The sequence below is a fragment of the Podarcis erhardii genome (genome assembly GCF_964252035.2).
Source record: "Podarcis erhardii genome assembly, chromosome: 17".
Taxonomy (NCBI): domain Eukaryota; kingdom Metazoa; phylum Chordata; class Lepidosauria; order Squamata; family Lacertidae; genus Podarcis; species Podarcis erhardii.
The window spans coordinates 32,735,449-32,760,896 of NC_138515.1; the positions used below are offsets into that span (position 1 = coordinate 32,735,449).

General features: G+C 48.9%; 1 protein-coding gene across 2 annotated transcripts; it reads left to right on the forward strand.

Moving 5' to 3' along the window:
* Positions 1-3,641: 3,641 nt before the first annotated feature.
* PEX5 (peroxisomal biogenesis factor 5) lies at positions 3,642-24,688 on the forward strand. Of its 2 annotated transcripts, XM_081845130.1 has the most exons (16): positions 3,642-3,665; positions 5,676-5,865; positions 6,214-6,249; positions 7,166-7,298; positions 7,534-7,668; positions 7,831-7,936; positions 9,972-10,062; positions 11,189-11,311; positions 12,636-12,728; positions 13,884-14,003; positions 15,418-15,561; positions 15,913-15,983; positions 18,924-19,142; positions 19,715-19,880; positions 20,882-21,039; positions 23,594-24,688. In XM_081845130.1, the coding sequence occupies exons 2-16, from the start codon at positions 5,716-5,718 to the stop codon at positions 23,793-23,795; spliced, it is 1,947 nt and encodes a 648-aa protein (XP_081701256.1). In that variant the 5' UTR covers positions 3,642-3,665; positions 5,676-5,715; the 3' UTR covers positions 23,796-24,688. The 2 variants fall into 2 exon arrangements, with proteins under 2 accessions (XP_081701256.1, XP_081701257.1); XM_081845131.1 differs by lacking the exon at positions 11,189-11,311.
* The last annotated feature ends 760 nt before the right edge of the window (positions 24,689-25,448 follow it).

A 25,448-nucleotide genomic window follows, 5' to 3' on the forward strand; every position in this document is an offset into this window, starting at 1 on the left:
GAAGTTTTTAATATTTAATGCTGTATTGTTTTTAACACTTGACTGGAAGCCGGGTATAAATAATAAATTATTATTGTTGTTGTTAAAATTGTGTTTATGGAAGACAATCTTACTCGGCTACGAGTGATCGCCAAAGAAGAAGAAGAAGACTATTTACACCCTACCCATCTGATTGGGTTTCCCCAGCCAATCTGAGCAGTATAATACTACTACTACTACTACTAATAATAATAATAATAATGTATTATTTATACCCTGCCCATTTGGCTGGGCTTCCCCAGCCATTCTGGGCGACTCCCAACAGATTAAAAACAGAATAAAACATCAAACATTAAAAACTTACCTAAACAGGAGTGCCTTCAGATGTCTTCTAAAAATCAGAGAGTTGTTTATTTCCTTGACATCTGATGGAAGGGCATTCCACAGGGCGGGTGCCACCACCGAGAAGGCCCTCTGCCTGGTTCCCTGTAACCTCACATCTCGCAGTGATGGAATCATAATAAAACATGTTTTAAAACTTCCTCACATAGGGCTGCCTTCAGATGTCTTCTAGAGGTTGTGTAGTTATTTATCTCCTTGGCTCGTGGGTCGCAAAACTCCATACCCTTTAAGATTTATCCGATGAAAATAGGGGTTCCACCCCCCACCCCTTGAATACTGGAGATTCCAGTTTCCTGCTGGGATGAAGTTGTTTTAGTGCAAATATGTTGTGGTGTAACAGTGGGATTTTAAATAAATGCTAGAGTGCCATCAGTTGAAGCTGAGGAATGGTGTGAGCTATGAGCAGGAAAATGCCTAGCTCCAATTTCATCCAACTTCACTCCCTGATAGGGTGATTTCTGGTATGGCAACCCATCATTCTCTCAGCTCCTTCCTATAAATATACCCACCATATGATACTGGCATACCTGAATGTGCTATTGTACCACAATTACGTATGTGAAGAGCTTTGAGCTCCTAACAGTTTCTTTATTATCAATTACTGCAGCACCGGAACATCAGAAACGGCCTTTTACTGAGTCAAAACATTGGTCCATCTAACTCAGTACAGGACGCGGGTGGTGCTCTGCGTTAAACCACAGAGCCTAGGAGTTGCTGATCAGAAGGTCGGCGGTTCGAATCCCCACAACGGGGTGAGCTCCCATTGCTTGGTCCCTGCTCCTGCCAACTTAGCAGTTCGAAAGCACGTCAAAGTGTGAGTAGATAAATAGGTACCGCTCTGGCGGGAAGGTAAACGGCGTTTCCGTGCGCTGCTCTGGTTTCGCCAGAAGTGGCTTAGTCATGCTGGCCACATGACTCGGAAGCTGTCCGCCAGGTCCCTCAGCCAATAAAGCCAGATGAGCGCTGCAACCCCAGAGTCGTCCACGACTGGACCTCATGGTCAGGGGTCCCTTTACCTTTACCTTTAACTCCGTACAGTCAGCTCTGACTAGTAACAGTTCTCTAGAATTGCAGACATACATCTTGCCCAGCACAGCCTATATCTTCCGTATATCCATGAGCCCTGGTCTTCTCCCAAGCGTGTGCAATATGTGGGACTGCCTTTGAAAATAGAAACCAGGAATAGAAACTTCAGTTGGTCCCTGAGTGAGCAGCAAACTTTTTAATTTGGACTGCCTGATACAATCCCAAGACACCAGTTATTTTCCACCTGCCTTGGCTGTTTCTCTATTTTTGGCCCAAGTCAAAGCGCTCGTCTTAACCTCTAAAGCCATTCCTGGTTGGGGCTGTGTGATCAGTTGTCTAGGCACTGGTAGCTTCAAGCCTTTTGAGACTAGTCTGCAGCTAATGCAGAACACAGCAGCTAGGAGGCTTGTGGGGACAAACTAGCGTCAGCATATTGTTTATATATTTGCATATTGTTTGCAGTATTTGCACCGACTGCAAATCTGCTACTGAGTCAAGTTCAAGGTTTTTGGTGCTCACTTATAAGGGACCCCTGACCACTAGGTCCAGTCGCGGACAACTCTGGGGTTGCGGGGCTCATCTCGCTTTATTGGCCGAGAGAGCCGGCGTTCAGCTTCTGGGTCATGTGGCCAGCATGACTAAGCCGCTTCTGGCGAACCAGAACAGCACATGGAAACGCCGTTTACCTTCCCGCCAGAGCAGTACCTATTGATCTACTTGCACTTTGATGTGCTTTTGAACTGCTAGGTTGGCAGGAGCAGGGACCGAGCAGCGGGAGCTCACCCCGTCATGGGGATTTGAACCACCGACCTTCTGATCGGCAAGCCCTAGGCTCTGTGGTTTAACCCACAGCGCCACCCGCGTCCCTTTTTAAGGTAAAGGGACCCCGACCATTAGGTCCAGTCGTGACCGACTCTGGGGTTGCGGCACTCACCTCGCTTTATTGCCCGAGGGACCCGGTGTACATGTGGCCAGCATGACTAAGCCGCTTCTGGTGAACCAGAGCAGCGCACGGAAACACTGTTTACCTTCCCGCCGGAGTGGTACCTATTTATCTACTTGCACTTTGTCGTGCTTTTGAACTGCTAGGTTGGCAGGAGCAGGGACTGAGCAACGGGAGCTCACCCTGTCATGGGGATTCAAACCACCAGTTTATACCTAAACCCGGCATTGGACAATCCAAGCCCCCTCCTTGATTTTGCTGCAAGAAACCCTGTCCCGAAGGAGCGCCCCAGGAGAGGGCTTTTAAGAAAGTCCGATTTTTGCAAGCTCAGCAGGACTCGCTCCTAAGCAGCAAAGCTGACACCACCTCCACCTCCGAGGAAGGAGCATGCGCCGCCGCCGGAGCCCATGTGGGCTGCATCAATAGGAGTATAGCATCTAGATCAAGGGAAGTAATAGTGCCACTGTATTCTGCTCTGGTCAGACCTCACCTGGAGTACTGTGTCCAGTTCTGGGCACCACAGTTCAAGAAGGACACTGACAAACTGGAACGTGTCCAGAGGAGGGCAACCAAAATGGTCAAAGGCCTGGAAACGATGCCTTATGAGGAGTGGCTAAGGGAGCTGGGCATGTTTAGCCTGGAGAAGAGGAGGTTAAGGGGTGATATGATAGCCATGTTCAAATATATAAAAGGATGTCACATAGAGGAGGGAGAAAGGTTGTTTTCTGCTGCTCCAGAGAAGCGGACACGGAGCAATGGATCCAAACTACAAGAAAGAAGATTCCACCTAAACCTTAGGAAGAACTTCCTGACAGTAAGAGCTGTTTGACAGTGGAATTTGCTGCCAAGGAGTGTGGTGGAGTCTCCTTCTTTGGAGGTCTTTAAGGAGAGGCTTGACAACCATATGTCAGGAGTGCTCTGATGGTGTTTCCTGCTTGGCAGGGGGTTGGACTCGATGGCCCTTGGGGTCTCTTCCAACTCTAGGATTCTATGATTTCCGACGCCAGGCGGCTCCTCCCCGCTACCTTGCAAATAGCCGCCCGCCCGCCCGGGTGTCCCCGGAGTGGCGCCTGTGCCTTTAAGAGCTGGCTCCGCCCCTGGCTGCTTTCTTCGCGAATGTTGCAAGATCCAGGCCGGGAGTTTGCAGCTCGGCGTTGCATTGGGCGGAGGAGGAGGAGCCCCGACGAGGAGCCCCCCCCCCCGGATCGGAGCACCTGGCCGGACCCCCCCGCCCCCCCGCCCCGAGTTAGGAACCCAGCCGAGGGAGGGAGGGAGGGAGAGAGGGGCTCCGCAGCCGGAGGCCTTGCAAAGCTTGGTGAGTTGTTTGCTGGCGGGTGGGGGGTGGGGAGCCCGGCTGGCTTGGGGGGGGGCGTCGTGCAAGTGGGGAGGGGGGTCCAGGCACCAAGCCCGCCCCACCCACGGCCTCCCCGTGCAGACGATGCTGAGATGCGTGGAAAGGGAGTGCCTGGGAGCTTGGCTTGGAATCTGCCTCCCGCCCCCCCCCCGTTGCCCCCAATTCCAGCCAGCCCTAGAGGACCAGCCAGCCAGGCTCAGCCCTCGGGTTTTGCCACGGGGAGAGCACCTCTGAGCATGTGCAGAGTCGCACCCCACCGCTACATACCATCAGGAGTCGGGAGAGGCCAGAGCCGAAGGTGGGAGTTGCTGGGGGTGAAACTGGAATGAAATATTGGGGGCCCCCAGGTAAGCCCCGCCCCACAGAATCGATCGCACGATGCAGTGCACACGCACCATGCCCATCAACTTTTTTGGGGGGGCAGCCCCCTCAAATATTTTATTGGGGGGCCCAAAGGGACCTCGAACCTTCGGACTCGGGTCTTGTGGGGTTTGCCTTTCCCGGGTCAAAGTGCCTGCATGATGCGGGTATGTCGGTGCATTCACATGGTTACATTTTTAGGCACATGTGTGTGAAAACGTAGTGTGGGAAGGGGCTCCCGGGCTTGTATCTGGGATGGTTCAACCTTTGGTCGGACTTGGCACTCCTTGGGCTCTCATCTTGAGAGGCGGCGGCTGTAGGTGGTGGGGCTGTTTGGTTGCATCAGTTGCAAGTGGCAATTATTCCGGATTACTCCCTGTGCAGGTGTGTTGCTCTTGTGCGCACGGGAAGTGGGCAGAGGAATGTCTGCCCGTGTCCTGCCTCCCTTGGGCCCCGTCCTGGTGTGCCACTTCAAACAGCCATGGCTTCCCCTCAGAGAATCCTGGGAACTGTAGTTTAAGGGTCCTGGCTGTGGCTAGGAGACCCCTGTTCCCCTCATGCAGCTATGGTTCCCAAGAGTGTCTTAAAAGTCAATCCCTCCTCAGAGGGAACTTTGAGAGTTACAGCTCTGCCACACCCTTCACAAACTGTTCCCACGATTATTTGGGGGAAGCTGTGACGTGATCCCCCTTTAGATGTGCAGTGCAAATGGGGCCTCAGTTGTTGGCAATTTTTGTAAACTTGCCTTATGCATTTGCAAAAGATTTTTTTGCATATTATTATTAATAATAATAATAATTTTACTTCTACCTGCTTCTCAGCCTTTTGGCTAAGATCAAGTGTAATATAAAAACATAATAAAACATTACACATCAAAAGGCTTCCCTATACAGGGCTGCCTTCAAAATAATAATCAATATTTCAATTGAGCAAAATAAAGCAGCAATAAAATAATATGTGCAGAAAAAGTTTTACTCTCTTGCTATATACAGACAGTTTCAATTCCATATTTGCTCATCTGCCATATAAGCATTGTTATTATCCTAAACATATATGTTTAGTCACAGTACTACTGTGTATTGTATATTGTATAAACACATTCCAAATGTCATTATACAGTGGTGCCTCGCAAGACGAAAAGAATCCGTTCTGCGAGTCTCTTCGTCTAGCGGTTTTTTCGTCTTGCGAAGCAAGCCCATTAGCGGATTAGCGGATTAGCACTATTAGCGGCTTAGCGGTTTAGAAAAAAGGGGGGAAGGGGGGGAAAGTCAGAAAAACTCGCAAGACATTTTTGTCTTGCAAAGCAAGCCCATAGGGAAATTGGTCTTGCGAAGCGCCTCCAAAACGGAAAACCCTTTCGTCTAGCGGGTTTTTCGTCTTGCGAGGCATTTGTCTTGCGGGGCACCACTGTATTTGTCCATGCAGAGTCTACACCTATAAGCAATCGGTTCGTAAACTGCGAGTTTAGTCGTATCTTCAGTCCGTTGAGTAATCTCTCCTGTGCATCAGTGTCAGAAACTTGCCTCGCCAGATTACCTTGGTGCAGGAGATGAATAATAACAATAGCCTTGTGACTCTACATGGTTTCCCATTGCCTTCTCCCTTGGGCAGGTGAGGGTTGTGTGGCTGTGGCCGTCTCCTGCCTCCCGCCATGGCAATGAGGGAGCTGGTGGAGCCGGAATGCGGAGGCTCCAATCCTCTGATGAAGCTGGCCAGCCATTTCACTCAGGACAAAGGCCTGCAGCAGGAGGGGCTTCGGGGACCCCTGGCTTGGCCTCCCAATGCCCCCGTGCCGGAGGTGGTAAGTTTGGCAAAGCTGGAAGGGGAGGGGGGAGTGGTACCGCTTTGGGGAGCCGGGAATTGTTTATCTCTCATCCAGGGACACTCCTGTTAGTGTCTGTCTGTTCAGGATCACCGCTTCTTCTTTTTAAAAAAGGAAAATAATCCCTCAGTGGTTAATGCTAGGCCTTCTTATCTCCCTGCCCCCCACCCTATCTCTGCCTATTTAAAAATGGATAATACCCATTTGTCCTGAAATGGACAAAAAAGCATAAGATAAAGAAAGCACAAATCCGTTGGGGGATGCAACTCTTTAATCCTTTGCGATTTCTATTCTGCCATCGGGTAGCAATCTTTTTCTCTTCTGCAGGTGTCCAAACCTCTTGGAAGAGCCTCTGAAGATGAAGTAAGACGCCCCATGTTTCTTTTCTTTGTTTTCCTCCTTCTCCCTGACCCACTCAATATTGTCTCCTCGCACACATGCTAGGGCTGGGCAGTATCTGGTTTTCAACAGATACTAAACATCACAATGGGACGCTGGTGGTGCGGTGGGTTAAACCACAGAGCCTAGGACTTGCTGATCAGAAAGTCGGCGGTTTGAATCCCCACGACGGGGTGAGCTCCCGTTGCTCGGTCCCTGCTCCTGCCAACCTTGCAATTCAAAAGCACGTCAAAGTGCAAGTAGATAAATACCTTCCGGCAGGAAGGTAAACGGCATTTCCGTGCGCTGCTCTGGTTCACCAGAAGCGGCTTAGTCATGCTGGCCACGTGACCCGGAAGCTGAATAAAGCGAGATGAGCGCCGCAACCCCAGAGTCGGCCACGACTGGACCTAATGGTCAGGGCTCCTTTTACCTTTAAACATCACGATATACCAATATGTTACTAAAACATCTGAAATAAAGATGGAGCTATGTAGAGGCATTGGCAGGCTTTGCGGTTTTCTCTACATTGTCATTTCCCCCCCAGTGCCTGTTCTTGTGATTCTCTGCGCCCCTGCCTGAGCCGGGAGAGCTAACGGGCTGCTGGAATCGACAGAAGCATCTTTCCCCACATCGTGATTTTTGCATAGCACGCACGCACACACACAAACACGTCATGATTCGAGATATATTGCCAGCTCAAAAATTTTGAAACCAATATCACAATATGGACTTCAAACCGGTTTGGGACGATCCATCGCCCACCCCTAACACACATCATGATCCACAATATAATGCCAGGTCAAAAATTATGAAACGGATTTAACGATCTGGCCTTCAACTGGTTTGGGACTGTAGATCTCCCGGCCGTAACACATGCTGACGTTATGTTTTCTGGCAGCTGGTGGCAGAGTTCCTTCAAGAGCAGAATGGCCCCCTGCTGTCCCGTGCCCCACAAACATTCAAGATGGATGACCTACTGGCCGAGATGCAGGAAATTGAGCAGTCCAGCTTCCGACAGGCTCCACAGAGAGGTAAGAGGCCTGGCCTGGGAGTCGTAGCATGAGCAGAGACCAGCAAAATATTTCTTGGGTGAATGGCGGCGATGGCCGCCCATCCATTCTTGAGGGGGATGTGCCCCCTGAGGAAGGGGATAGAATGGGAAGAAGGACAGGGAAGCCAATTCTGCTCCATTGGGACTTGTCTCATCCTTGTGGGCACCTGAGCTAGCACCGTTCTGACTCCCTCCCTCTGGCTTCCTCTTCTCAGCTCCAGGTGTGGCGGCCCTGGCTCTGTCGGAGAATTGGGCGCAAGAATTCCTTGGCGCTGCCGACAGTACAGTGGACATCTCAACGGATTACAATGAAGCCGATTGGTCCCAGGAGTTCATTGCTGAGGTTACAGGTGGGACAGGTGTTGGTGAGGGGGTGGCAGCCCTGTTTAGGGAAGTTTTTAATGCTTGGTGTTTTGTCGTGTTTTTAATATTCTGTTGGGAGCCACCCAGAGTGGCTGGGGAAACCCAGCCAGATGGGTGGGGTATAAATATTATTATTTATTTCTTCAAAGATCCCTTGTCTGTGTCTCCTGCCAAGTGGGCTGAAGAATATTTGGAGCAGTCGGAGGAGAAGTTGTGGCTGGGTGAATCGGAAGATCAGACCCTGGCTGATAAATGGTGAGTACCTCTGTTGCTACTTCCCGCAGTGACGTTGGCGAGATATTGGGATTTGATCCACGCTGCAGCTCAAAGTAGCACTCTGCCCGAGTTCTGAGTAGACAGGTCCATTTCCATGAAGCAGCTGGCTTCTCCTGCAGCCCCAGGGGGAAAGGTTTAAAATTACACCATGACAGAGAGGTCTTCAGTTTAATGTATTTTTTTCAAGGCTTTTCGGATCAACGAGAGAGAGAGGGAGATTGTTATCCGGACAAAGAACCTTGAAGCTCTCTGGGCGGCTGTTGTTTTCTATGTTGCCCTGCCATATTGAGTAGAATTATAGCGAACTGAATGGAGAAAAAACAAAACAAATTCCTTCCAGTAGCACCTTAAAGACCAACTAAGTCAGTTCTTGGTATGAGCTTTCGTGTGCATGCACACTTCTTCAGATACACAGTGAATGGAGAAAGGCATTTAATAAGGGAGCTACTTAGAAATGGCTGCTGTTACCTATGTTTTGTTAACCTTTAGGTTGGACTACTGCCATGTTTTATATGTGGAGCTCTCCGTTGAAGGCTACTCTGAAATCTCAGCTGGAGCAGAATGTGACTGCTAGACAGTTGATTCACGCTGGGGAAATGGAACATAACCAGGGCTTAAGGTCCCCCCCCCCCCCCGATTCACGGTGTATTCTGGGCATTACTGAAAACATAGGTGCTTAACTTTGAAGGCCCTTTATGACTTTGGAGCACCTTCTCCCTCTCAAGGAGGCCAAACACTTTGATAATCTTTAGAGGCTCCTTTATAAATAATAATACTTATTTATTATTCATAACCCGCCCATCTGGCTGATTTTCCCCAGCCACTCTGGGCGACTCCTGATTGAGTGTTAAAAACAATACAGCATTAGATATTAAAAACTTCCTTAAACAGGGCTGCCTTCAGATGTCTTTTAAAAATAAGATAGCTGCTTATTTCCTTGACATCTGATGGGAAGGCGTTCCACAGGGCAGGCGCCACTACTGAGAAGACCCTCTGTCTGGTTCCCTGTAACCTCACTTATCGCAATGAGGGAACCGCCAGAAGGCCCTCGGAGCTGAACCTCAGTGTCTGGGCTGAACGATGGGGGCGGAGATGCTCCTTCAGGTATACTTTGCCAAGGCCGTTTAGGGCTTTAAAGGTCAGCACCAACACTTTGATTTGTGCTCAGAATCATACTGGGAGCCAATGGAGGTCTCTCAGGACCGGTGTTATATGGTCCCAGCAGCCGCTCCCAGTCACCAGTCTAGCTGCCGCATTCTGGATTAATTGCAGTTTCCGAGTCACCTTCAAAGGTACCCCCACGTAGAGTGCATTGTAGAAGTCCAAGCTGGAGATAACCAGAGCATGCACCACTCTGGTGAGACAGCCTGCGGGCAGGTAGGGTCTCAGCCTGCGTACCAGGTGGAGCTGGTAGACAGCTGCCCTGGAGGCAGAATTGACCTGCGCCTCCATGGACAGCTGTGAGTTCAAAATGACTCCCAGGCTGTGCACAGGGGCACAGTTACCCCATTCAGGGCCAGGGAGTCCCCCACACCCGTCCGCCTCCTGTTCCCCCTTGTCAGGATTCAACCTCAATCTGTTAGCTGCCATCCATCATCCAACCGCCTCTAGGCACTCACAACTCACCTTTCCCAGGGACAGCCATTTTGTGATATGGAAATCTCTCTCCAGAGAAGCTCTCCTGGCTCAATCTTGTCTTTTCACTTGAAGGACTCTCCCCGCCTTCTCCCCTTACATTTCAGTTCATTTGCCTTTTTGTTTCTGTTCCTAATTATGGCTTTAGTTTTTGTTGTTGGTGGTGTAGGCTGTTTTCTGCCATTTTAATAGTCTTTCAAATGCTGTTATTGAAATGCTTGTGTACTGATCGTTTTATAAGCTGCATTGCGAACTGGAGGGTTGGGAGATATAAAATGAACACACCAAAATTTTATTTTTGTGATGGTGTGCCAAACGCTTAAGTACATAGCGTCTTCCTAGCTTGTTCCTGAACCACGTTTATTCTTTCTGATCATAGGTATGAGGAATACCAGCCTGAAGAAGACCTCAAGAAAACTGCCAATGAGTTTCTTGCAAAAGTGGATGACCCAAAACTGAATGACTCTGAGGTAAAAAAAGAGACTAGAGTTCTCTTTGTAGGGAACTGGGCACAGGTAATATGAGTGCTTGACCATCAGCCCATCTGATTTCCCCAGCCACTCTTGGGCAGCTTAGGTAAGGTAAAGGTACCCCTGCCCGTTCGGGCCAGTCTTGCCAGACTCTAGGGTTGTGCGCTCATCTCACTCTATAGGCCGGGAGCCAGCGCTGTCCGCAGACACTTCCGGGTCACGTGGCCAGCGTGACAAGCTGCATCTGGCGAGCCAGCGCAGCACACGGAACGCCGTTTACCTTCCCGCTGGTAAGCGGTCCCTATTTATCTACTTGCACCCGGGGGTGCTTTCGAACTGCTAGGTTGGCAGGCGCTGGGACCGAACGATGGGAGCACACCCCGCCGCGGGGATTCGAACCGCCAACCATGTGATCGGCAAGTCCTAGGCGCTGAAGCTTTTACCCACAGCGCCACCCGCGTCCCATCTTGGGCAGCTTACAGCATATCTAAAAACATAATAAAAACATCAAGCGTTAAAAACCTCCCAATAAAGGGCTGCCTTCAGATGTCTTCTAAAAGTTGTCTCTTTGACATCTGAAGGGAGGGTGCCACTACCAAGAAGGCCTTCTTCCTGGTTCCTTGTAACTTTGCTTCTCACAGTGAGGGGTCCAGCAGACCCTCAGAGGAGGCAACGTTTTGTTTCCTCAAAATATTTATGTCTGTCTACACTCACACATTCTCCCCACACACCTCTCCCTTCTCTGCCTTCACTCCTTGAAAAATGGCAGTCTTGTTTTAAGACTTGGGATTTGGATGTTCCTTGATCTTCTTGCTTCCAATCCAGGGCAAAAGGTTGGCAGAAAGGGCTTTGAGCTAAGGGTGGGAGTTGGGTCTAGACCTTCCAGCCTGGTGTTGTTCTTGGAGTTACTTTCAAGGAAATAAGAGTTTCTGACCCTGTTCAACTGTTTTAAGCGGCTACCACTTGAGAGGGACCCGCTCCCAGGTTCCTTTTCCGTCAAGGAAGCCGAATGTGCCTCCTCTGGCTCTGCTCAGTCCGGACGGTCCAGGCTAGTTCAGATAGAAGAGGTTGTGCCGAGGGATGGATGGTGATGGTCTCTCTCCCTGTGTCTCCTTTCTTCATGCAGTTCCTAAAGTTTGTCCGCCAGATTGGAGATGGGAGGGTGTCCATCGAGGCAAATCGGGTGACCATTACCCCCAGAGACCAGGATCAGGCAGAACAATGGGCAACTGAGTTTATACAGCAGCAGGTAGGACTCCCAACAGGTAGAGCTCTGCTGCTCACGGGCTGTGTGCTTCTTGGCAACATGCTCTTGTGTGGCCAATAACCAACGTCTTCAGTGTTGGGAGTACAACTGGGGTCCAGGAGTGTCAACTTGCACAAAGAGCAGTGTGTATGTAGTCTAGGGGCAGAGAAGACCCACAGCGCAGACCTTCCAGTGATGATTCTGTCCTGTAGGCCCAAATTTGTACACTCTGTTGTGCCCGCCATATTGTTTGCCAAGAAATGGGACAGTAAACACATGAGATGTAACCGGCTGTGTTTTTAAATAAATAAGATATACTATTCATAGTATCAAATTGTAGATTTCAACAGAAGTAACTCATAAAGTTCAACAAACGAACAAAGCAGAAGACCCAGTGGATCAGTTCATGCATAAGGTCCATCCGTATATTGGTGTCCACTCCACCTGTCTGTTCATAAAGTCCAAACCATCCACATGAAAGGCTACTACTATGGCATAAGATCCACTGCCCTGTAATATCACATATGAGCTTTAACTACTGATGAAGCCCAGGACGGCGAAACAAGGCTAGTATTCCAGAAATCCTTCTCTTAGACTTTGTGAAAGGATTTTGTGGAACTGTAACTGGAGGAGACTCTTGAGAGTCCCATTGGCTGCAAGAAGATCAAACCTCTCCATTCTGAAGGAAACCAGCCCTGAGTGCTCACTGGAAGGACAGATCCTGAAGCTGAGGCTCCAATACTTTGGCCACCTCATGAGAAGAGAAGACTCCCTGGAAAAGACCCTGATGTTGGGAAAGATGGAGGGCCCAAGGAGAAGGGGACGACAGAGGGTGAGATGGTTGGATAGTGTTCTTGAAGCTACCAGCATGAGATTGACTAAACTGCGGGAGGCAGTGGAAGACAGGAGTGCCTGGCGTGCTCTGGTCCAGGGGGTCACGAAGAGGCGGACACGACTAAACAACAACAACAACCTTTCATGTGGATGGTTTGGACTTTATGAACAGACAGGTGGAATGGACACCAATACATGGATGGACCTTATGCATGAACTGACTATAGAATGATCTGATCCACTAGTTCTTCTGCTTTGTTCGTTTGTTGAACTTTATGAGTTACTTCTGTTGAAATTTACAATTTGATGTTATGAATAGTATATCTTATTTATTTAAGAACACAGCCGGTTACGTCTCATGTGTTTATTGAGTATGCTTTACGTTACTGTAGGTTTGTTTGTTGTTGCTTTGTTAAGAAATGGGACCAGGGCTGCACCCTTTATCCATCTTTGAGGTGGGGGAAAGTACCTTCCTGCTATGCTCTCTTTCTAGAACACATCCGAAGCCTGGGTAGATCAGTTTGCACACTCTGCAGACACGCTGGGCCTGGAGAACGAGTTTGAGGAAGCCAAGACTGCTGTGGAGGTAACGTAACAACTGGTGAGGGCAGGGCTCCCCTGGAGTGAGTGAGTGAGTGAGTCAGTCAGTCAGTTTTATTGCACATAGCCAAAGGCTGCCACAATGTACACAGAATCATTCAACAATTAGAAGAAAATATACTGGATTGATACAAAAAACTTAAAATATGTATATTATCAAAACATTACCTACTCTAAACAGAGCTATAAAAGTACCTTAATATACAAGTTAAGACATTAAACGATAAAATTTATAAGCTAAAATTATCACATGGCCACTAATATATTAAAAAGTAATGTTAATTAATACAATGTGCAATTATATTCAGAGTTTGGTGATAAAGATAGAATATAGCTTGATGTAAAGGTAAAAGGACCCCTGACCATTACGTCCAGTCGTGACCGACTCTGGGGTTGCGGCGCTCATCTCGCTTTACTGGCCAAGGGAGCCGGCGTACAGCTTCCGGGTCATGTGGCCAGCATGACTAAGCCGCTTCTGGCGAACCAGAGCAGTGCACGGAAATGCCATTTATCTTCCCGCTGGAGCGGTACCTATTTATCTACTTGCACTTTGACGTGCTTTTGAACTGCTAGGTTGGCAGGAGCAGGGACCGAGCAACGGGAGCTCACCCCGTCGTGGGGATTTGAACCACCGACCTTCTGATTGGCAAGTCCTAGGCTCTGTGGTTTAACCTACAGCGCCAACTGCGTCCCTAGCTTGATGTAGATAGGGTCAAATAAATTCATCTCCTTTACAGTTGCTGGCTACCTTGGCTATATAATTTGCTGTAATTTTCCTAGCGGCATTTGCAAAGAGAGCTACACGCCAGGTCACATACTTATCTGTGTCTGCGAGGAGATATAAAATTATGTTGGAGGGGTTCTGGCCAGGGGACCTTGTCATTATAGGTGCTAAAAATCTTTCTCTTGCTTCATTATATAAGGGGCAGCGTAAGATATAATGCACAAGGTCCTCTACTTCAGGACATCCCCTAATGCAAACACGTCCGTTTGTTGGTATGCCTCTGTGTCTCCCATCTCTATAAGCAGAGTTTATTGTATTTAATCGTAACTCTGTAAAAGCTTTGCCCTGGAGTGAGACTTCTGCTGCGTTGAGAGACCTGGTGGGTTTCCCTCACCTTCCTTTCCCCCTCTTCTTTAGTCAGATGTGGACTTCTGGGACAAGCTCCAGGCTGAGTGGGAGGAGATGGCCAAGCGAGACGCAGAGGCCCACCCTTGGCTAACAGACTACGAGGATCTTGCCAGCTCCTCTTATGACAAGGTACTCCTGCAGAGGCTCTGCTTGGGGCCTTCTCCTTCTCCCCCCACCCTGCCTCCTCATCCCTATTGGTTGCTCAACTTCAGATTGTGAGCAAGTGGGTACAGAATTCTCTCTGTGTGTGTTTAATTATACAATGCCTAGTAAAACTACAATGTCCAGACCCTGCACTTGTCATCTGAGGCCCTTCTCTAGGTCCCTCATCCCAGAGAGATTCAGAGGGTGGCAACAAGAGAATTGGCCTTTTCTGTGGTGGCCCCCTGTCTGTAGAATGCTCTCCCCAGAGAGGCTTGCCTGGCACCATCATTACATGTCTTTAGGCGCCAGGCAAAGACCTCCCTCTTTATCCAGGCCTATGGCTATTGAATAATCTATGGCCTGTGATAGACTATGACCTGTGATGATTACTGTTTTATTATTAGGCCGTCTGTCGTTATACTTTTTACAGTGGAACCCCTGTTTTCGAATGTCTCAGCTTCTAAAACATTTGGATGCCAAAAACCTGGAAGTGAACACTTCCGCTTTCGAATGCGACTCGGAAGTCAAATGGCTTCTGAGGCGCGTTTCTAATTTTACTCCATTGAATTTGCCGATAGCCCTTTGATCTTTTGAATGGTCTTCCGGAACGGATTACATTTGAAAACCGAGGTTCCACTGTATTATGGTTTTATCGTTGGTGTTCTGTAATGTATTTTCAATGTTGTACACCTCCCGAGGATCTTTTGATAAACGGCAGTACAGTGGTACCTCGGGTTAAGAACTTAATTCGTTCTGGAGGTCCGTTCTTAACCTGAAACTGTTCTTAACCTGAAGCACCACTTTAGCTAATGGGGCCTCCTGCTGCTGCCACGCCGCCGGAGCACGATTTCTGTTCTCGATTTCTGAAGCAAAGTTCTTAACCCGAGGTACTATTTCTGGGTTAGCAGAGTCTGTAACCTGAAGCGTATGTAACCTGAAGCGTATGTAACCCTAGGTACCACTGTATATAAATTGAATCAACAACAACAACAACTTATGAAGTAACAGTCATAAACAAAAGATAAAATGTAGGTACAAGCAACTTCCAACTTGTGCATGACACATGTGGTGCTAAGAACTCAGAAGTGGGGAGCACCCTGGAGAGTGTGTGTTGGGGGTGCTCAGCTGATGCACAGGGAAGCTGCTGCTGCTGCGCTACCCCACACACCAGCTGTTAGGCAGGGAGGCTGAGCAGCCTCAACAAAGCCCTGCTGCCCCTCCCACTCACGAGGAAATCTTCCCCGGAGCCCAAAGAGAACGTCCTCTCTGGGCTCTGGGGAGGGTCTCCTTGCTATGGGATGAACGGTCTGTGTTCCTCCGCCCCTTGAATAAAATAGCAAGATGCTGCAAGATCCACTTTAAAAGCAACAACAACAACTTTACTCTCCCTCCCTGGTAGGGATACCAGTTTGAAGAAGAGAACCCCGTGCACGATCATCCCCAGGCCTTTGAGGAAGGGCTGAAGTGCCTGGAGGAGGGCGACTTGCCCAACGCCGTCTTGTACTTTGAGGCTGCTGTGCAGCAGAACCCGGATCACATGGAGGTGAGTGAAGGGAGGCAGAGCCAGGCCTCCTCCTTTCCTTGGGATGGGGTCAGACGGAGGAAGGTTGTCGGGGGGGTGTTGGCCCTTTGTCAAGACAAACTGGGTCAATGCTCATTGCTTTGTTGCACTGTGCTAGCTGCTGAGTTGCCTGGCTGTGGACGATGGGAAAATGGGCAGCATCTGCCTTGGCCCTGAGTGGACTCGCTTCCCTTTCGGAGCGCTGAGAAGTTGGGCACTTTGGGGGAGAGGACGCAGAAATGTTTCAGAAGTGGGGTACTCGCTCCTACTCTCCAGCACTGCTGGTAAGCAGAGAGAAAACAGCCCTGACTCCTTGTTGTGTCTCCATTTCAGGCCTGGCAGTACCTGGGAACGACGCAAGCAGAGAATGAGCAGGAGCTTTTAGCCATCAGTGCTCTCAGGAAGTGAGTAACCTGCCTGGCGTAGCAACGCCTTGAGGTCGTTCTGCTTTTTTGGGAATTGCAGAGGCAAAGTCCAGCATGACATCGGAAACCAAATGGCTAGAGATGCTGGTGGAATACTGAAACTTTAAGCCTCATTCTTCCATGACCCGAGTCCCTAGCGTTGATATGAGAAAGGGGAACGCCATTCATAAATTTATAAGCCTCTGTGGAGAATAGGGCTGGGCAATGTATTGATATATCGTACAAAACCAGTTTGAACTCCATATTATGATACCAGTTTCATAACTTTTGAACTTGGTGATAGATTGTGAATTGTGGTGTGTGTCAAAAATCAGTATGGGAAAAACTGTGAAGCCAGCCAATGCCTCTACATAGCTCCATCCTTATTTCAGGCATTGTGATATATCTCAATGTTTAGCAAATGATATATCACTATGTTGAAAACCAGATATCGCCCAGCGCTACCGTTCCCGTTCCCCTTTATATAGTTCCGTCCTTATTTAAAACATTATGATATATCAGTATATTGTGATGCTTAGCTGGTGATATATTGTGATGTTCTCGCTAGTGGAGAAACAGTCCCCCTTAAGCCTAATTTGTTTTTGTTTTTTGAGGTTTTTTTGTGTGGGAGAAGCTGCTAGAAATTCTGGACTAATGGATCTGAGCACAGATGTTCCTTATCAGGCTCTCGAGGCCAGAACTAAGGAAAAGGAGTTGAGAACCCGTGATGCAAACAGGTGTTTGCTCCTTTAGGATGGGAGGGGTGAATGCCCATTTTCTTGAAGGCTGTACCAATTGGCCATCCTGATTGGCTGCCTCGGGTTATGAGACCTTGGCCATCATTCGCTTAAATTTGGGCTTTGGGCTATTGCGTAGTAGCTCTCATCGCAAAGGTTCCTGTCATGATTCCAGATTTAAGTCTGCCCTGCTGCTCAACTTCCAGTATCTTGTGTGTTACTTAATCTTTAGCTAGATAAGATAGTTTTGTTGTTTTCCTTGCTTCCGAGTTGCTTTAAATTGTGATGTCATTTGAAACCTCCTTTCTCCAACAGACCTTTCAATAAAGTTTTTTATGTTATTATGAAGAATTGCTTTTTGTTTGAGTTCCTGAACCTTGGCTGGACCCTAAAGACAGCACAGTCATCGCAGCCTCCTATTTGGTTCCTAGTTGTCTTCCTTTGCTTTATAAACTAAAATATTCCAAGCCTTTTCCTGTAGGGAAGGTCCTCCCCCAAATTCTGATCATTTTGGTTGCCCTTCTCTGCATTTCTTTCCGCTCTATCATTACTCCCTTGTTTTGAGATGGGGGAACTGAACTGTATGCAGTACTCTTGAATGTAGCTCCCGCATTGCCACTGCAATTTTGCTCACTTTTGGGCCAGGAACAGCAAACCTGTTGTGGAAAGCAAGGTAAAGGTAAAGGAACCCCTGACTATTAGGTCCAGTTGTGGCCGACTCTGGGGTTGCGGCGCTCATCTTGCTTTATTGGCCGAGGGAGCTGGGATACAGCTTCCGGGTCATGTGGCCAGCATGACTAAGCCGCTTCTGGCGAACCAGAGCAGCGCACGGAAACGCCGTTTACCTTCCCGCTGGAGTGGTACCTATTTATCTACTTGCACTTTGACGTGCTTTTGAACTGCTAGATTGGCAGGAGCAGGGACCGAGCAACGGGAGCTCACCCCGTCATTGCGGGGATTCGAACCGCCAACCTTCTGATCGGCATGTCCTAGGCTCTGTGGTTTAACCCACAGTGCCACCCAGCGTCCCCCTTGTGGAAAGCAAGCAGCACGAAAAAGCTAGGCAAGTCTCTGGCGTAAGACATCCTTTGCAAAATACAATATTATGGCCATAAATCTAATTTGGCACCAGGAGAGGAGACACTTTGAGACAGTATACAAGATCTCAAAGTAGCTGTTTTACTACAAAGGAATTTCAGAAATAGACTGGAAAGAGAAGCTGCTGAATTACAACTTATCACCAAACTCAAAACCATGGAAAAACCTGGTCTGAACAAAGACCTTGGATTCTTATCTCATTATACATGACAAAGCCATTTTTCACCTTTTCACCCCTTGCTTTTTCCTGTAAGACCTATTGCAGTCGTTAAGAGTCGTCAACAGGCTCATCACAGCTATCTGCCAATCACCCATTCCCACCACCCTTCTGAGTAATACCCCTCCCCACCTTCTCACTATATAGAAGGGTCTGGAAACTTCTGTTTCAGTGTATCTGAAGAAGTGTGCATGCACACGAAAGCTCATACCAAGAACTGACTTAGTTGGTCTTTAAGGTGCTACTGGAAGGAATTTGTTTTGTTTTGACTATGGCAGACCAACACGGCTACCTATCTGTAATTTGAGACAGTAGTTTGACACTGTGCTCAAACTGCAGGATAGTAGCAAAGGAAGGATGACACCTGTAGTGTACTGGCAGCTGGGGAAAGGAAAGCAGAGCCAAAGAATGGCCAGGAAACTGTGAAGAATTACATTTTTTCTTGGCGTGACTGATGGCAGCCCACAGAGTTCCCTCACAGTTCCTGAGCCTTTGGCAGATGCTCACCGCACCTTATTTTAGCATGAAAACCTGAGAGTTAACAGGACATAAAACACATGTTTGTGGCAGAGGTCCATCTCTCAGTGCTGCCCAGTTGCAAACCTTCTCGTGGGGGAAGAGCTTTATTTTGTTACGAATTTCCAGGCTTAGGAGCTCTCTGCAGCCAGAACATTTGCAGTAGCTGCTGCAGATCTACCAGCTGGGGAGGGTTTGCATTTCAGAAGGGAGCCTGGACCCCTCCAGCCAGCTGGGCTGCTCTTTTTTTGGTAAGACTGTTTTGAGATAAGAAACCTGCTCCTTCCCTCCTCTTCCTCCTCCTCCTTCTGAGGTTACATTAATGATCCCCTTCAGTTTTTTGACTTGCATGTTTTGACCTCTTTCCCACAGGTGCCTGGAGTTGCAGCCCGGGAACCTCACGGCACTCATGGCTTTGGCGGTCAGCTTCACCAACGAGTCTCTGCAGAAGCAGGCCTGCGAGACCCTGCGCGACTGGTTGCGCCACAAGCCAGCCTACGCTCATCTGATAGGGAAGGAGGAGGAGGAAGCCGGGAGCCCCAGCCCAGGCCTTGGGCCTTCCAAGCGCATCCTGGGCTCCCTTTTAACTGAGTGAGTGTGGGGAACGGGGGAAAGCAAGGATGGAAGAGGACTGGGGAAATACAGATGGGGTTCCTGCACAGCGGGGGTGTGGCCCGGTTGACCCTCAGGGCTCCCTTCCAGCTCTGCAATTCTGTGATTCGTTACCCTGTTGTATATCTTTCTGGGACACGGGTGGTGCTGTGGTCCAAACCACAGAGCCTCTTGGGCTTGCTGATCAGAAGGTTAGCGGTAAAATCCCTGCGACAGGGTGAGCTCCTGTTGCTCTGTCCCAGCTCCTGCCAACCTAGCAGTTCGAAAGCACGCCAGTGCAAGTAGATAAATAGGTACCGCTCCGGCGGGAAGGTAAACGGCGTTTCCGTGCACTCTGGTTTTCATCACAGTGCTCCGTTGTGCCAGAATCAGTTTAGTCATGCTGATCACATGCTCCGGAAAAGCTATCTGCATACAAATGCCGGCTCCCTCGGCCTGAAAGCGAGATGAGCGCCGCAACCCCATAGTCGCCTTTGACTGGACTTAACTGTCCAGGGGTCCTTTACCTTTTTTACCTCTACATTTCTCTGTCCTTTCCACACGCGCCCCAGCTCGCTCTTTGTGGAAGTAAAGGAGCTCTTCCTGGCGGCTGTGCGTACCAACACCTCTGCCGTGGACCCGGACGTGCAGTGTGGCCTGGGCGTTCTCTTCAACCTGAGCGGCGAGTATGAGAAGGCTGTGGACTGCTTCACTGCTGCGCTGAGTGCGCGGCCCAATGTAAGGCATGAGCGCAAGCGTGGCCGAGAAAAGTGTGAGATTGGGGAGGTGGACTTACAGGGTGGGAATCCTGCATCAGGGCTCCACCGCTCAGTTCGCGGGTGTGGGGATTGCCTGACCTGAATGCTCAACCATGCAAAGAACAAATAATTGTGCCCACACAGAAAATAGAGCACATCAGAGGCAAATGAGTTCGGACTTGGCCTTCTCTTGAACCCTGCTAAGAGGGGGGATGGCTATTTCATTTTCAAAATCAAAGCTCACAGTCTTTCCGTCAAGTTTAAGGCAACGGCAGGTTCATAAAGGTGAAGGCAGTTCTTTAAGTGTCCAGATTCTAGACTGCCGTGGGCTTTAAACATCTATTACTACTAATAATTTATTATTTGCATCCCGCCCATCTGACTGGGGTGACCCAGGCACTCTGGGTGGCTTCCAACATATATAAAAACATAATAAAACATTACACTTTAAAAAGCTTCCCTATACAGGGCTGCTTTCAGATGTCTTCTAAAAGTTGTATAGTTACTCATCCCCTTGACATCCGATGGGAGTGCATTCCACAGGGCGGGCGCCACTGCCGAGAAGGCCCTCTGCCTTGTTCCCTGTAGCTTTACTTCTCATAATGAGGGAACCGCCAGAAGGCCCTCGGCACTGGACCTCAGTGTCTGGGCAGAACGATGGGGGTGGAGACGCTCCTTCAGGTATACAGGGCCAGGGCCATTTAGGGCTTCAAAACTCAGCACCAACACTTTGAGTTGTGCTCAGAAAAGTACTGTTTTCTAAACAAAAGCACCTGGAATTGGACCTATAAGTAGCTATGCAATGTGGGTACCAGTGAGCTTTTTAAAATCATGGGGAACTTGAGGGATAGAGGGGTCACCAGTGGGTGGGGTCTGGAAGACTTTGGAAGCTGGGGAGGAATGTGCTGCTCTTGAATGAAGCATGTGCTCTCTGTGGAAGAGCTCCTGGGTTTAATAAGGCTCTCTCTGGTCTCCCCGCAGGATCATCTCCTCTGGAACAAGCTAGGGGCTACTTTGGCCAATGGAAACCGGAGTGAAGAAGCTGTGGCAGCCTATAGGCATGCCTTGGAACTGCAGCCCGGCTACATCCGCTCCCGCTACAATCTCGGCATCAGCTGCATTAACCTAGGCGCCCACAGGTGAGCGGCTTAAGGGGCTGGCAAAGAGGGACAAGGAAAGGTCAGGCTGCCTCTGCCCCCTATGCCCCCATAGCTGTTGGCCAAATTCTGGGTCCACTTCTTGAGATCTGGTGAAAACGGCGCCATTCTGGTGGTGGCTTTGTGGCTCTTCTTGAGAATGATTCGCTCGTCTTTTGGAATGTGGACGGAGCCCAGGCAGTTGTCAGCTGTGCTTTTCTGCATCTCAGGGAAAGTCTGAAATAATTCCCAAGAGGAAGCTAACCAGAAGCTGCTGGGGTGGGGGGTGGGGCAGGGGCTGCATTTCAAGAGGGAGCCTGGAGTCCTCCCCACCAGCTGGGCTGCTTTTTGCAAGCGGTAGTGTTCTGAGATGAGGAGAGAATAGAAGCCGGTCGCCAGGCCATTACCAGGTCAAAATGGTCACCTTCACTCACCCTTGGTGTTCCTTGTTTGAATGCTTAAAGGAAAGAGTTATCCGTAGCTTTCCATAGGTCGGATCAATCCTTTAACTGGAAGCACTGTGGATATGTCTTTGTTTTGGAGCCTGGTCTGTGGGTTCTATGGTTCCAGTTCCCTGACAAATATTACCTATCACCTGGGGTCAGAGGCACCTTTAAAAATTAGTGATGCTTTTTTGGAATGCAGAGTAAAATTTTGGAATGCACAGTAAATTATCGAATCATCAATTCTAGCATGCAGGGGGCCAACAAAATAATATACCGTATTTTTTGCCCTATGGGACGCATTTTTCCCCCTCCAAAAATGAAGGGAAAATGTGTGTGCGTCGTATGGGGCGAATGCAGGCTTCAGGAAGCTCTCCGCAAGCCTTGGGAGCCCGGCGCGACTTCCCGCCGGGCTCCCAAGGCTTGCAGACAGCAGCCTGCAGCCCCAAACCCGGGGAGCGCAGCGGAACGCGTCCTGGGCTTTGGGCAGATATCCGCAAGCCTGGGGAGACAGGCGGGAAGTCATGCCGGTCTCCCCAGGCTTGCAGATAGCAGCCTGCATCCCGAAGCCTGGGGCACGCTCAGCATCCCGCGCCTGGGGGGGAAATATTTTTTTTTTCTTTATTCCCCCCCCCCCCAAAAAAAAACCTAGGTGCGTCCTATGGGCCAGTGTGCCCTATGGGCCAAAAAATACGGTAATTTGGCATCTGAACAATTGGCATTATTAATTGTATTATAATTTGGTATTGACAATAAGGCTTTTATTGGGTTATTGTAATTGAAAACTAATTTAAAAAATACTATACGAGCAAAAAATAATAATAGCAATGCTTCTTCCATGCAGACATGCTGAGATGGGTTTGGCCGTGATTGGCTTCTTGCCTTGGTTTTGCAAGGGTTAAGCAGGAGTAGAGCAGCGTCTATTACCAATGTATTTTCATAGCTCCTGGGGAGTTGTTGCTTGACAAGCAGGGAGCATGGAAGAGTGTGGGAGCCCTGGAACTGCTGCCTTGATCTCGCCATGTGTCATGCGCTGGTTGGATGCAGAGGAATGGGGGAGGGAACCAGGTGAGGAACCATCAAGGGAAGAGGACTCAGAGCCCAGGGAGTGGTGGTGGGACAACAGTGAGTGGTCAGAGGGAAAACATAGGGAGGAGGTGGTTTTGGAAGCTGAAGAGGTAACAGGGCTTAGTGAGCTGGGAGAGTCTGCGGCAGAAACAAGTCCAGAAGCGGAGGCAGGAGCAGAAGCAGGTAAGCTGGAGGCCAAGAGGCAGAGATGAGTCCAGCTTCTTAAGAGTCACAGGTGTCTCTCCCTCCTGCTGCAAAAAGCTCACCCCCCGCACCCTGGTCTCCCAGAACCAGCAGAGGCATGAAGAGGGCGGAGAAGTTGACTTCATGCAGGCACAGTCTCTGATTGCTTGAGAAAAGCGCTGGGGAGTGTTGGGATTTTTATATCTCACCAGCTGCGAGAAGCAGCACATTGTTGACATCATGTGATGTCTGTGAGCATGAGACAGGAAGTCTCTGCTTGTTCTCATGTAACTGGAGAGTTACTTTCACTTCTGAGTTGAAGTGTGTGTTGAGTCGGACTTCTCTTCTAGTTGCTCAGGAGAGCAGACATGCTTGTGAGAGCTGCGTCTACAGTCTGTAAATAAAGTAGTGAGTAGACTACTGACTGTCTCTTTCTTCTGTGATGGGATACCAGAAGACGAGTGTGCTCCTCTCAGGATGGAGGGGTCGCTTATTACTGGTCTCTCTGGACTGAGGGCTATATCCAGCCAGAGAGTGACCACCAGAGAGAAGCCTTGGTGTCTTGGGAAGTTGGCACCCTTCCCGGGGGCATTCTTCCAACAGGGAGGAGGGGACTTAGGCAGCTGTGGACCTTCAGTCCCAGCAACCGCTTCCAGGGGGCAACACCTGTCAGAGATGAGTTGCAAAGGCCCAACACTCCTGTGTCAAACCTGTTCTTGCTATTGAAAGAGTTAACTCCCAATTTGCGTGGTGTGATTTACTGCTGGCTTGTTCCTGACACCATGCCTGATTACTGGGTTTTCCTCCACGTTCCCTTCTCTCTGCTTCCCTTTGACACTTGCTCTCTTGCCGTCTTAAAACAGGGAGGCTGTGGAGCACTTCCTGGAGGCCTTGCATATGCAACAGAAGAGCCGGGGCCCGCGAGGCCAGCAGGGGGCCATGTCTGACAACATCTGGAGCACCCTCCGTATGGCGCTCTCCATGCTGGGCCAGAGTGACCTTTATGGGGCGGCTGACGCCCGGGACCTTCCAACACTGCTGCAAGCTTTTGGGATTCAGCAGTGACTCTTCGATGGGCTCCCCTGCGAGTGCAGGATGAGCCCTCGCCAGCGCTGATCTCCCCTGCCCACAACTCCCCATCTGCCGACATATGCACACTTCATTCAGGCAGCTTCCTCACCCCTGGCCCACCACCCAATCTCACTTCCCACCCCCATGTTTCAGAGAACTACACGTCAATGCATTTTCAGTTGTCTTCGGTCCAAGGCTGTTCAAGCACTCATGGTTTTATCTTGGACCTACCATTGGAGAATTGTACTCTGTGTTCAGCAGCAGTTAGCTGGCTTGCGGGTCTCCCTTAACATCTCCTCAAATCCCCTTGAGCAGGAAAATGTTTATACTTTCCCCTGCACTTCATCTGTGCGCTGAAATTGCACCTCTCTGTAGTGTCTTTGGCACATCGTTTTACATGATCATTCTATTTAAGTGTCTTTTTTCCGAAAGGGATGAATGAATCATGGTGTGGATTTCTGGGCTCTCGTCTTCAAAAAGGTGCTGCTAACTTTTAAGGTACGACACAAAACAATTGGACATATCTCACTGGGCACCAGCATAGCGTATTTTCTACAGTGTTCTGTTTTGTCTCAACTCGCCCGGGGAAGAAGTGACTGAAGGGAATAAGCTCTCCAGTGCGATGTACATGGGGGGGGGGGGCAGAAATGGGGTTTAACTGACGCACTTCAAAAGATCAGGGCAGGACCTATGTCTTAATTATCCTTCTGCCCCTTAGTTCTTTTGTAAAGGGGGACTGGTTATCTCTGTGCATATGATTCTCCCCTTCTGTGTAATTGGGCCCTTTAATTATAAATATCTGTATATGATTTTTGTTGGGAAATGTTTTTAAATTGTAAAATATTTTGTATAATAGAAGGGAAAAAGAATTAAACCTGCCAAATGAAGCTGCCTGCTTTTCATTCTTGAGCATGAAAGCATTCCATTGTTGGAGCCTCTGCATTCCTTTCCCCCTTCACGTCTGCATCTATTTGATACTGCCCTTTTCATTCAGAAGTCCTACTCTGCAGAATAAAGCTAAAATAACTAGGCTGATGCTTTCCCCCCACAGCTGCGTAGTTTCTAAATCTCAGTGGACGAGGAGATTTTGTTTTCATTGGTAGAGCAGAGCAGCAGCGTTGTCTGTGCCTCATCTCATTTGCTAAATTAACAAGGTGCCATCTTGCAAAGGGATCTCTAGTGATCCGTCACGGATGCTTTAGTTGAGATTCCTGCATTGTAGGCGGTTGGACTAGATCACCTTTGGGGGGCTCTATAATTCTATGCACTTGCTAACCTCAAAGTTTGGGAAATCCTTCCCTGCAGAAATGGTTTTAAGGATTAGTGAGATAACATACTCTGTGTGTGTGTGTGTGTGTGTGTGTGTGTGTGTGTGTGTAGTGCATTGAACACTCAGAGTTAAGTAAGTGCTAAGTATGCTTAAAGGGTTTCCCTTAAAATGGAATAAAACCTTAAAATTAAACCTTAAAATGGAATAAAAGCACCTTAAAATGAAAATTAAGGACACTCGTAATGTAAAGTCTTTTCACAATGCCTTCACAATAGATGCTCAATATTCCGTAATGAATGTTCTTACTGAATTGTTCCTGTAGCTTTATGACCCTGCCTAGGATTAATTTTAGCATCTACCAGTTCTTGTTTTTTGAC